Source organism: Perognathus longimembris, chromosome 8 (assembly GCF_023159225.1).
Source record: "Perognathus longimembris pacificus isolate PPM17 chromosome 8, ASM2315922v1, whole genome shotgun sequence".
NCBI lineage: Eukaryota > Metazoa > Chordata > Mammalia > Rodentia > Heteromyidae > Perognathus > Perognathus longimembris.
Window position 1 is genome coordinate 60,315,120 of NC_063168.1, and position 13,124 is coordinate 60,328,243.

Here is a 13,124-nt window from a genome sequence, read left to right on the forward strand (position 1 = left end):
ATCTCATTTCTCCAAAAATAATACTGCCTCATGAATATTGCCAACAATCCTCTGTGACATGTCTAGCTCTCTTAGTACTGATTACTGATATGAAACACTACAAATGTGGTGGTGTATAACAACAGAAAGGTTTTTTACCATGAAGTTCTGGAGGCTGGAAACTCCCAGATCAAGGCCAGAACAGATTTGGTACCTGCGAAAAGCCTATTTCCTGGTTCATAATTAGTGCTTCTTGCTCTGTCTTCACATAGTAGAAAAGGCTAGGGACTAGCCCTCTGGGGTCTCTTTTATATGGGCACTAATCCTGTTCATAAGGGCTCTACACTGAGGACTTCCAAAGGCCCCATGTCCTAATACCATCACCTTGTTGGTTAATGTTTAAACACACAAACTGGGCAGGAGTGACAGAAGGACAGGGGCATAAACTTTCCAATCACTGAAATAGCTGACCTTAATTGTAGGTTGGGAAGATCAAGATGTATAAGAAAACCGAATAAATTATATATTACTACCATATTATTTTAAAAGAGAAAAGACAGAATAAAGAAAGGAAGAAAAGAAGTGCAGAGGGAGACTTCAAAATAGTTGGAGGTGACAAGCCATCATATATAAACTACTCATTCATTGAGTTCAAATCTCTGTATTTATCTACTATAATTAACCAGATGTCCTTGTAAAGAAATATCCCAATCTACAATCTAGAAAAGGAATCAGCAAACTACTGCCATAGGCAAAATCCAGCCTAAAGCCTGTTTTTGAAAATAAAGTTTTATTGGAACCCAGCCACACTCATTCATTTACATATTGTCTGTAGCTGCTTTCATGCTATGACAGCAAAGTTGAGTAGTTGTGACAGAGACCATATGGCACATCAGCCTAAAATTCTACCATTATGGCCTTTAGCAAAGATTGCAGGTCCCTCATCTATAGCAAAGATTGCAGGTCCCTCATCTAGAGACAGTTGCTCTCTAAGTCCTGCTTCTCTCCCTAAAGAAGAGAGGTAAGACAAGGAGAGTGAACTGAAAGTCTGAAGTCCCACCTTTAATGAAGCAACAGTAGGTACTTGTCTCTGGAGTAAAAGTTCAGATCATCTCATTGCAGACTTTGTAACTAAGTTCCAGATACAAATTTTGGCTCAAATTTAGCAAGTATAAATCAGACTTATTACAGGAATAAACAGCACACAACTTTTATAGTACTTTCTTCTAGGTACACGTTCCTACATTTTTATAAAAGTATTCCCACTCCCATTTGATTAGACAGAAACTATTTCATTTGAGATAAGATGAGAGCTCCCTGTGAATTCTTTATGCTCTTTTAAAAGCACCAGACAACTAACTGCTTTGCTTTAAACTGATTGCACAAGAGTGAGTTAAAGCAGTCTTTTCTAAAAGCTGCTTATTAAGTGTGACTTCATCGGATAAAAAAATTGTCTTAACCAAAAGGTCTCAAATTTGGGGGCTTTATTTAATGTGTCATATAGAGAAAAGGCTTTGTGAGGTTAGTCTTTGAATTTATATTCATTTATTCAGAAAGATCATAGGGCTTTTTATCTTACGCTTGCTGAGAAGTAATTATAATCAATACATATCACCCTAACAGCAAACTGGATTTTAAATAAAGGGAATATTTGGAAGATGTTACCAGTTTTCTTTTTAGAAAATAAGTAAAGCTAAATGGACTTTGAAATACTTCAAATTATAAAGAAATTGAAATTGATACCATCTCTGAAAGAACCTCATGGCGATTAATCAATCCAATTCTCTCTTTTTTTTTAGTATAGAGAATGCAAAATCCTCCACTGATTTTAAGGAAAGGTAAAAAAAGAATTTAAAATTTTCAAAATCACATCAATTTATTAAAAGCAATTTTGATGATGTCACAAATACAGTCCTATACACTCTTTTTAAACACACCATTACCTCTTTTTCCTAAGTATATAAAAGAAATGGATGTACTCTAGGAACATTTCCTTTAAACTTTTCAAAAAAAGAATATTAGTAAGATAATCATATTGAAGTATATTATGAATTTGAATGATTTCTGGTACTGCATGCCTGTATAATCTCAGCTGCTTGTAAGGCACAGGCAGAAGGATTGAAAGTTCAATCATAGGGAAATCCTGTCTCCAAAAAATGAGGACTAAGTCCCCAAAATTACCAAAATATCTTCTTTATGATTTTTTGGATAATATATGACCATGTCAGTTGTGAATTTCATTTGGTGATTTAGGTATAGGTATTCCCAAAGCCAGCACAACTTTGTCATTTCAGTTATTCAAGTTTCCTTCCCATTTCCACAAAATATTGGGTTAAAGACCCAGGGTATATTTCCTAATTGGTCATATGCTTCTTAACACCAATAATCTGGCCTCTATCCTGACTCTTCTACTGAGAATGTTCTTTCTACTTTTACCATTTCTGACCCCAAAGCTAAATCAACTGCCTCTTCTTGTTCATTCCACTATTGTTCTTTGATTGTCATCTAGCCACTGCCTTCTTGAATATTTTCAAAGCTTTGGCTTATACAATGCTCTGCTCCTGTTGTCCTTCTACATATGTGACAATTCCCTTCTACTGTACCTTCCAAGTTTAGGTCTTTCCTTTTCTCACAGCTACCTGCTGAACCTTTTCCTGAAAAGGTTAACTTTGACTTCATTGTTCCTCTTCTCCACCTTGACCTCTTAGTACTCCCATCCTTGCTGCCAATAATTAAGACTGTCAACAGCTCTAAATAATCACTTAAGGTCTTGGGCAAGCAATGTGAACTACTCTGGGTTTCTCTTCCTTTTCAAGTCAATAAAGTAGTTTCTTCAGGAAAAGATCAAAGAGTAGGAGCCTCAGAGCAGTGAATTCCTGGGAATTTTCACAGTACTGGCAAGATGGCAAGAAGGGCAGCAGCCTGTTTCTGATTAAAATCACTTGTTAGAAAGCTCTATACAATAGTGCTTCAGGAGAAGATATTCTCTAGGAGCATCCAACAAAAAAATATAACTGGTTTCAAGAGAAGTTTAAAACAGATTAGTCTAACAATAAGACAAAATGAGGGGTCAGATGTGGGACAGAATGGAACCAAAGAAATGCAATATGAAGATTACCTTTTTAGTAGTCTGAATTATTCTTCCAGCAACAAAGATTTTTACATCTTTCCACTTTTATCCTTTACTCGTCTCTTATGAGAAATTTCTCCTGGAGTCAAGATTATTAACTACTCCCCAAATTAACTATGCCCTCACAGTCTCACCATGGATTGCATAACCATCTGCATATCAGCTCTCCATCATCCCACTTCTAAGCTCTGAAGCCAAGCTCTTCAAGTTTACTTTAAATGGAGAACAAACTCTACATCTTTCATGTTATTTTCCTATTTTCATCATAATTACTGCCTTATGGATTAATAGGTTTTTCTTTGACATTTCCATACAATCCTTACATTTTCAAAACCCTACTATTGTACATGTAGCTTTCAAGATAATACTTATTTTCAGGTAATGTTTCTCAACTTTGTCTTAGTGGCTATATTATAGGGTCTTTGGGAACAATAATAATGCTTCAATTTCTTTCTTTCTTCTCTTCTTTTTTTTTTCTTGGATCTAGTTATTTGCCTAAGCCTAGAAGCATTTTGAGTCAAAATTGATACTTAAGTATTCTGCACAATTCTGTATCTACAACCAAACCCTGAGATTTGGGTACCTGGCTGTAGTTGTTAGAGCAGTACTTGACACTTCGAGGTTCAAGCACCAAGTGAAACAAACCCTAGTTAAGAGTCCTACTTTCATCCAGTGTACCACAGTAAGGTATCCCTTAGTACCACAATGTATCTGTAAACTAAGGAAAGGGGAAAGAGTGTTCTGCTGCCCACTTGGGGAATTATAGGCAACATGCAGATGTGATCTGTTTGGCCTAAACATTCTTTTTTAGAAAACATATGTCACTGCCATCATGGAAAAAGTGGATAGTTTTCATATTAAAAGAATTAAAACCCTAAGCTTCTTGGACTCATGTAATAACATCTGCATATCTGCTAACACCAGGCTCACACTCTTACATGGAAAACAACTCTGTAGCAGTATATCAGCTGCTGCCTCTAGATGAAGCACATACTCCCTAGTCCATTACAATTCTTACCAGGTCCTATAGTATGTTATCTATCCAGAGCAATTTTTAATATCTATTTGGTCACAGGAACATCTGCATGTTAACACAGCTTTGACTGGACTGACCTCAAATAGGTGACTAGATTCTAGTGTCAGGCTGGGAGGCTTGCTCCTGTGCTGACCAGTTAATTTCACACAGCAGCACATAGAAACCTTAAGATATTCTCTTTTACATTAGTGACCTGTTTCAGTTGTCATGTATTCATAGCCTGAATATTTACTACAACTCTCCCACCTTTCCTAGGCTCTTGAATATGTCATGATAACCTGACCTTAATTCTTGCTTTCTCCCCTCGCCTGGCAGAGTGACCTGTTTTGGACTGTGTGCCCTGTTTAGGATATGCCTCACACTTCCTAACATAGATGACTTTTTTTCATCCATAATTTATTTCCATATACTGCCACAATTCAGATTCCACAGGAAAACTACATTTAATCAAGTATTCCATCGAATGAATAGTCTATTTCATGTAAAATGATGCCAATAAGATTACTGCAGAAACTAGAAGTCCAAATACTTCAGTCATAGTCAACTATTAAATCACTGATGCTGCCCTAGCAGGACTAAAGCCCTAGTTGAGATATACTCCAGAAGTAGTCAAAAGCAATATGGACTTTTCTTATGCAACAAAGAAAAGTTATTAAAGATTTTTTGAGGGGGGAAGTTCTGTTTGTCATAAGCACTCCCAGTAGGAAGTAACTATTTAACTCTTCAATCCAGTGGAATCCAGTGGAAAATATGTATTTTCCAAGATATTTCTGTGTGATAGTGTAGTAGGTACTAGTTTTAGCATTTTCACTTTAGTATATTCTCAATAAAATTGGCTCATAATTTTAAGAGGCTAATTCAAACACACATATTTTTTAAGTAAGCTTCTTTCTTCCTCCTAAATGTTGTATCTGTAGTTTATGAGTATTCTTTGTTATATAATAAAAATTTTAGTAGACAAATGAGAATCTTTTCTTTAGGTCTCTTACCAGGAGTATGGTTTTTCCAAGAAAAAAAAGAAAGAAATGTTTCTCAAAGCAAAAATAAACATGAGAATATACACAGGACAGTTTTCATCTTAACAAAACTAAGAGCATCATCTTCCAATGTATAATTCTCTTTGGGTATCCAGGACCTCTCATGGATACTAAAATCTGTAAGATGTTTAGGACCTTCATGGCACCATATTTACATATAGCATTTACATATGCATTTTGCTCCTATACATTTTAAATAATCTCCAGTTCTATTACAATGTTATATAAGTATTGTTGTATTTTATTATATAAAAAATAATGGTATGAGTAAAAAGCCTATACATGTTCAGAGACACAATTTTTTCAAATAATTTCCATCTGTGCTTGACTAAATTCATGGATGCAGAACCTATGAATGCAGGAACCATGGACATATATATATATGAAGGGCCAAATGTATACAATTAAAAATAACCTTCCCTTGGTTAGATACTGTAATGAAAACTTACACTTTCATCATTTCAATAAACTCTCTTTTATTGTGGAGTACCACAATTTTTCCTCCAAAATATGTGAGTTGAGGAGTAGTGGGGTATGTAACTGAGCCTGAGTGGAAAAGACCTGAGAAAGGTTGGTTTATGCCTGATCTGTAGACTATACAATGTACAGTCTGTTTTCTACTACATGATCTATGGGAGCAGAGTATTTGCACAACATTTCTCAGGTGGTTCATAAAATTTCATGATAGATTTTTACCATTTGCAAATAAAGAATCCTAATGAACACAGAAATGTTCATTAGGATTATGAACTAAACTAGTTTTTACATAATTGATTTATCTAAGCTTTTGATATCGTTCAACCAGGAGTAAAATGCAGAGTCTGAAATCAGGTTTCATATTCATTCATTCTCTCTCTCTCACACACACACACAAATATTATATCACTGAATATGTAATAAATTTCTTCATCACAAGATCAGAGAATCCTATTAGTAAGTAAAAGGGATCTAATAAGTAATATAAATTTCAGGGTTAAGCATGGCTTCATCATAGTACAATGTTTACACTGTAGTAAATAAAGTAATCAAAGTCTATGTTATGTTATGTCAGTATTTAAAAGTTCTATTTTACCACTTAATTGCTTGGGAAAATGAGGTAAAAGAACATTGGCCTTAGTGAAGAGTATTCTAATCTAGGAATTGGAGAGATAAATTTTATTCCTCAAATTCAACTATTAATTATAAGCCTAGCAGACAGGTAAAGAGTAGCTTAGTATAAATAATATATAAAGGAGTTCCTAATTCAAATTTCCTCTAAAAAGCAGAGTCAAATGTCCCAAGATTCTGATCAACAACTTCATGAACTTAGATTGTGAAACCATCAACAAGTATTCTAAATTAATTTCTGGTATTCTGGTAGACTGTTGTTTTTATTTTATTTTATTATATATTCAAGATTTGTTTGCTATGCTTTTGTTTTGTGTTATACTAGATGTTTTTCCCATTTATCCATGTTGTTTTAATTTTCATGAACCAAAGATCCAGAAAGTCGCTGCATTTTGTCTACAGGAAAAGAAATCCTCAGTCATATTAATTTGGAGAAAAAACATGCTTTACAGTTTTGACAAATGTGTTCCACCTAGGTCTTGTCTGACTAACAAGGAGAGTAAGAGCAAATTACAAAGTGAAAAGTCTTAAAAATAGAATATATGGGAATACTGAAAAGAAAAAAATGCTAGATTATAAGCAAACCACATTTTTTCCTTTGACCCTAACATGAGCAGAGACATCAGTGTTAAGTAAATACAAAAGCTACTCAGACAAGGCCCAACAAATGAAAGAAACATACAGTAACTGCGTAATTGTGGACTAAGATGATTATACAAATAATGTACTCATGTGTGAATTTGGCTTTATCTGGGTTAAAAACAAGCCTGAACTGGACTGGAACATATAAAGGTTACTGAGTATGTGTTATAACAGTTTCCAAGGAAACACTCTACTAGAACACAATAATCACTGAAATTTAATTAATGGTGCATTGGAATCAGAGATCAAACATGTATTTCCCACCAAAGCAATGTAGATAAATTGACAGAAGTGCTAACCTCCAGTCTCATTTGCCCAACACTACCATGGTGTATGGAATAGAAAACTAAGCAACTGGAAACTGTAACTAAAAGCTTATTAACACACACACACACACACACAGACATACACAAATCCATGTTTTATTTACAGAAAAAAAAAGAAAATAAATTTCCCTTTGGATATAATGCAAAAAAAAGAAACATTCCAAAGTCCTTTTCATTGTTTTGTTCTATAATCTACCAAATCATACTTCTAATCATTATTAAGAACAAGATAATATTTACCAACTACTCAGTTCAAGGAAATTTGTACAAGGTTCTCTCTTCTCTCTAAATAGTTATAAACACCAATACCAACAGCAACTTAGGAAGGCAGAAATGTTTCTTACATTGGATTGAAATTAAATAACAACAGGTTGAAAGAAGGGCTAAGGGCAGCCAGCCATCTGAAATTCTCATCTGTAATGAAACTGGGTCTCTAGCTTATGTCTTCCTTTTTAAGAATTTGCTCCTTGCTCCATTTAGTTTCTCTCACCAACCACTATGTAGTCTCTGGGTGCCAATGTTGGCCTCTGTAAAACTTCTATATGCTCCTCCCAATACAGCTGCCCCACTGGGCCTGCCCCAAATGTTTAAAAAAGATTTGCATTAGTGTATATTAATTGTACAAAGTGAGGGGTTTCATTAAGATATGCTGATAAATACATATAACTTACTTTGATCATATGTACCCCCCTCTATTAGTCTTTTGTCTTCCCTTCACTTTAACCTCCCTAAAACTTTTTTACAATTTTTCCAAAGTTGATTTCATTACATTTCATTATGTAAGTACCTATATGTATACATTTCAAACAATCATATTTGCCATACTTTCTTTTCCCCTTTCCCACTGATTTCACCATTCCAATCATCCCACTTTTATGTTCATGTTTCTCCTTTTCATAGAACTAGACTGTACACATGAGAGAAAAAACACTGCATCCCAATTTAAAGAGTGCCTTGTACACTGATTCTGAGTCTTGGCCAACCCAACTTTGAAAGTACCCAAGTTCAACTGCTGACATATAGAAATGGAAAGCCCTTCAGCCACTGTGGTGGCTTAAAGACAATCTTGCTTAAAGACAATGTATGAAAGTACATTTTATAACAGTATTTGATTACAATAAGATTCATAATTAAAAGTGACTTGTTCCCAAAGTTTAATGCACATATAATTTTGCCTCATACAAAGTCTAGTATCTAAATGATTTTTAAGATTAGTATTTTAGCATTTGAGTAAAAAAAAAAAAAAAAGGTAACACAACAGAACTCTCCCCTCCCCGTCCTCCCTTAGTCAGTTGTAGGGCTTTAACTTGAGCCTGGGCACTGTTGTTAAGTTCTATTGCTCAAGGCTAGAGTACTACCACTTTGAGCTACAGTGCTACTTCCAGTTTTCTGGTAGCTAATTGGAAATAAGAGTCTCACAGACTTTCCTGCCAAAGTTGGCTTTGAACTGTGATCCTCAGATCTCAGCCTCCTGAGTAGCTAGGATTGCAGGTGTGAGCCACCAACGCCCAGCTCAGGAGACCTTTTAATAGAATTCATGACAAAATGCTAACAAAATGCTGACAAAGCAACTTTTCGGAGACTGAAATGACTTAAATGTATAGTCTTACATTAATTATATTTTATACCAATTTTATTTTACTTATTTATTTATAAATTCATTCATTTACTTTTGACACTCCTGTGGCTTGAACTCTGGGCTTGGGCACTGCCTCTTAGCTTTTTTTGCTCAAGGTTAGCACTATGCCACTTGAGCTACAGCTCTACTTTCAGCTTTCTGATGGCTAATTGAAGATAAAAGTCTCACAGACTTTCCTGTTCAGGCTGGCTTCAAATCATGATCCTCATTTTTCAACCTCCTGAGTAGTAGTTAGGATTACACGCATGAGCCATCAGTACCTTTCCCAATAACATAAACATAATTTTTACCTTGAGAAGGTATGTGGGAATATTGCTGAAATCCACTGGCAACTTCAAAAGAAAACGAGCTGAAAATTCACCAGTCTGTAGGGAAAAAAGGTATAAGATTAAAATAAAGCATAGATTGAAAAATAATCACTATAGCCAGCCAAAAACTCAACCTCTTTCCTAGCATCATGCAAGAAAAAAAGGTTTTAAAGTAGGAGAGGACCAAAAACAATTTGTACGCTTACTTACTAAAATGCTCCAAAATCTTCATTTTAAATGTGCGATAAATTTATAATATGGGAGTGTAACCTTTTATTTAAAAATATGACAATACATAAATATATGATAATTATTTTAAGTCAAACAATAGGAATAGACCTACCTCCTAGATTCATTTGCTCTGACTAGAGCATTCAAACCACTAATATATATATCACACAAAGCCATCTCAAAAGTCACTGTTCATTACAGTGTGTCTAGAAGTATATACAAAGGTCAAACTTCCACTAAAATAAACTAAAAGATCAGTAGACAGCCCAAATAAGTTTTCAAATTCTTGAAAAATCCATTAACATAGTTGTTATCAACTAATATTTTTATTAATTCCCTCTATGAAATAATCTGTAAGAAAAATGTACAGGCTATATGTAGAAGCTCCTACTTTTTAATTTTTACTTCACTGACTTAACTTTATTACTTATTTGTCTACTTGGGGATGGGATGGAAGTAAAGACTCTACCAAAGTTACACCTCAAGTCCAGTTCCCATTTTCAAAATAGAAAACTCTTGTAGAAAAATAAAAACAAAAGTAAGTTTTTGCCTCTCCAAGAATGGATCTGCCTGGGCATGATGCCAGCAACTTATAACCCCAGCCACTTCAAAAGTGCAAGTTGAGGACAGCTCAGGGAAAATTAGCTTGAGATCCTCTCTGAAAAATAAGCTAAAACAACTTTAAAAGACAGAAAACACAGCGCAAATGTTAAGAAACTTACCTAACAGGCATGAAGCCCTGAATTTAAATCCTAGTACTGGAAAAAAAAAATTAAGACATTCATTCTGTGACTACTAAAGAGCTCTAATAGCTTCTCTGTCTACCTTCAATTAAAAAGCAAATTACATAAATTCCCTCAAGAACATATCTTTAGGCATAGCAAGCATTTACAAATAATTTTTATGGACCAGCACCCAGAAACACGTCTTGCAGATGCTTCCACAATGTTTCTGCAAACATCCTTCCAACTGGCGTCAGGGTTCTGACCCTAATGTTAAAACCCTGACATCAAACCTTGAATAAAGACAGAAATAAAAACCTTGACCTCGGAAGATAACAATGATAACTGACATCTCCCCAGATCATGGATGTTTATTTTACTACTTACAACATCATTTAACTTGCAATAATCACTGGCTAAGAACAGAACATTTCTCCCTCACCACAGCCTAACCTTGTGACAGAAAAGACAAAAGTGCGAAGTGATAGAAACAAAGCTGAGTTAAGTCTGGAGTCATGGAAAACTATGGTGTCACCAGGAATGCCAATGGTGTGAAACAAATTTGATATTCAGAGCTTAATACCTGTTCTCAGTGGCAAATCCTTAAGGCTACCTAGTAGTCTACAAATTTCTCACTGTGATGGGTGGAAAAGGGTTAGAGAAATTTTAGGATAATCCTAGCCTTCTGTAATGGTTTAAGATTTCCAGAAGGGTATGTTCTAGAGTTACTAGTTCCTAGAGGACTTTAAAGCTGACATACCTTATTAACACATAGCTAGAACTAAGAGCCTCGCCCATATTTTTAAGTGCCAGTCCTGAAGCTTGACCAGGGCCGGGGCACTGTCTCTGAGCTTCTTTTTGCTCAAGGATAGCACTCTACCACAGCTCCACTTCCAATTTTATTAGTTTAGTGGGGATAAGAATCTTACCTACTTTTCTGCCAAGACTGGCTTCAAACTGTTATCCTCAGATCTCAACCTGATGAGTCCTTTTTTTAAACATAACAGCTAATAACTTGGAAGGACTACATGTAGAGGCAATATATAACAGTCTGAAGTTAAATGGATGTTTATAGAAGACTCAGTTTCCTAGACCATGTGGATTTGAGAGTTTAGAAAACAGATGTTTTCCCTTAGGGCTATGTAAAGAGCTATAAAGAAACATTAAAGGACAAATGTTCTCAACAGTCCACCTTCTCTTTCCCCTATGTCAGCTATATAGCCATCTTTTTAATAAAGAATAACAACAGACTTTAGAACTGACGTCATGGCTCAAGTGATAGAACTCCAACCATGAGCAAAAACAAACAAACAAGACCTTGAGGCCCTGAGGTCAAGTACCCAGCAAACACAAAAAAACGGTATGTATACATACATACAAGTCTTCCTTAACAACCATTTTCTTTTTAAGCTCCCATCTTATCTTCTTATTCTTCTTTACCAAATCATCTTCCATAAAAATCTGAATTTATATTAAAGACCTGAATTTCTCTTTGAATATTCTTTCCAATCAGCCTTTCTTTCTCTCCTCTCCACCAAAATAGCTCACAAAGCCACTAATGTCTTCTCATTACCAAATCCAATAGTTATTTCTCATTTAAGCATTCTACCAATAGCACTTTAACACAGCTGAACCATAATTCAATTGGTTTCCTGGATCTCAGTTTCTAGAATCTTGTCTACTTCATTCCCACCACCCCAACCTCAAAATACTCAAGTGTATACCTGTTCAATCCCAGACCTCTTTTTCTTTACTACACTCCCCAAGTGATCTTATCCAAGCTCATGACTTTAATATTTATGTGTTTTGGGGACATTTGACTCCCAATGTTATATCCCTATTCTAGACATTCTTCTAATTCAAATTTAATGTATCAAACTACCATGAACAAAAATAGACCCCTGATTTTGTACTCATATCAATATTTATTGTTCATTTCAGTAAGTAAAACTTCTATTTTTTTCACGTCTTTCATACCAATACCTCCATAATCATCTTACTACTTTCTTACCTCACATTCAAAATGACAGCAAATTCTGTTGACTCTACCTGCAAATTATATCCTGAGTCCAGCTACTTATCTCACCCCACCCCACCACCACTACCACATCTAGGCTAAGCCTCCATTATCACTAGGCGGGACAACCTGCTTCAGACACTGTTCAGATGCAATTTATTCTTATCCCAACAGATAATATGACACTTTCAACACTTTGGTCAGACTATGATCCTTGTTGGTTCAAAATTCTTAAATGAGGAGAACTATAGCTCCTTTATGGAGTAATCTGACAAGGAAACAATTCAGCAAAGACAAATAACAGGTAAGGAAGCAAAATATCATAGGCAAGGATGAAAAGACTGAGGTAGGACTGTGCTTGTATGGTCAGGGATAACAGGAAGCTGTGTATTAATGGAGCAAATACTCAGTAATATTGATTGAGGTTTACCTATGAACTCTACTCCATAGTGTAGGCAATTTCTAATCCCGTCATATATGCAATGCTCATTCACAAAATTATTTAACACTAAAATGACTACAATAACTATGTGGTATTACAAAGTATATGTTACATTAGTTAAGCCTTTGGGGCAATATTGAAGCAGATTATTAAGATGGTGATATTGAGAAATTACAAGATTTGTAAATGAGTGGTTTATCTTTGTTGTTGTTTTCAACATACCATATGAAATTATGCCTTTTTCTTTTGTCTTTCTTCCCCATAGTTTACCCCTGATATCACTGTAACTGACTTTGGTACACTGGGTATTGTATGTATGTTTATCAGAATAAGGGAAGGGGAACAACAAAATGGAGAGACAAAGGGCAAAAGGTGAACCAATGCAACAGCAATACTTACAAGGCAATATGCTGTAAACCAACTGTGTAACTCAGGGGAGGGGGAGAAGGGAACTAGGGAGGGGAGAAGGTGGGAGAAAAACAAAGGGGATAACAAGTTTGATAAGAAA

General features: G+C 35.2%; 1 protein-coding gene across 1 annotated transcript in view; it reads right to left on the reverse strand.

The window, feature by feature from the left end:
- The window catches only part of Babam2 (BRISC and BRCA1 A complex member 2), a 400,816-nt gene that overhangs the window by 243,574 nt on the left and 144,118 nt on the right, over nucleotides 1-13,124 (reverse strand). The window contains exon 6 of the mRNA XM_048353209.1: nucleotides 9,187-9,261. Within this exon, the coding sequence (XP_048209166.1) occupies nucleotides 9,187-9,261 (75 nt within the window). The remainder of the gene's footprint in view (nucleotides 1-9,186; nucleotides 9,262-13,124) is intronic.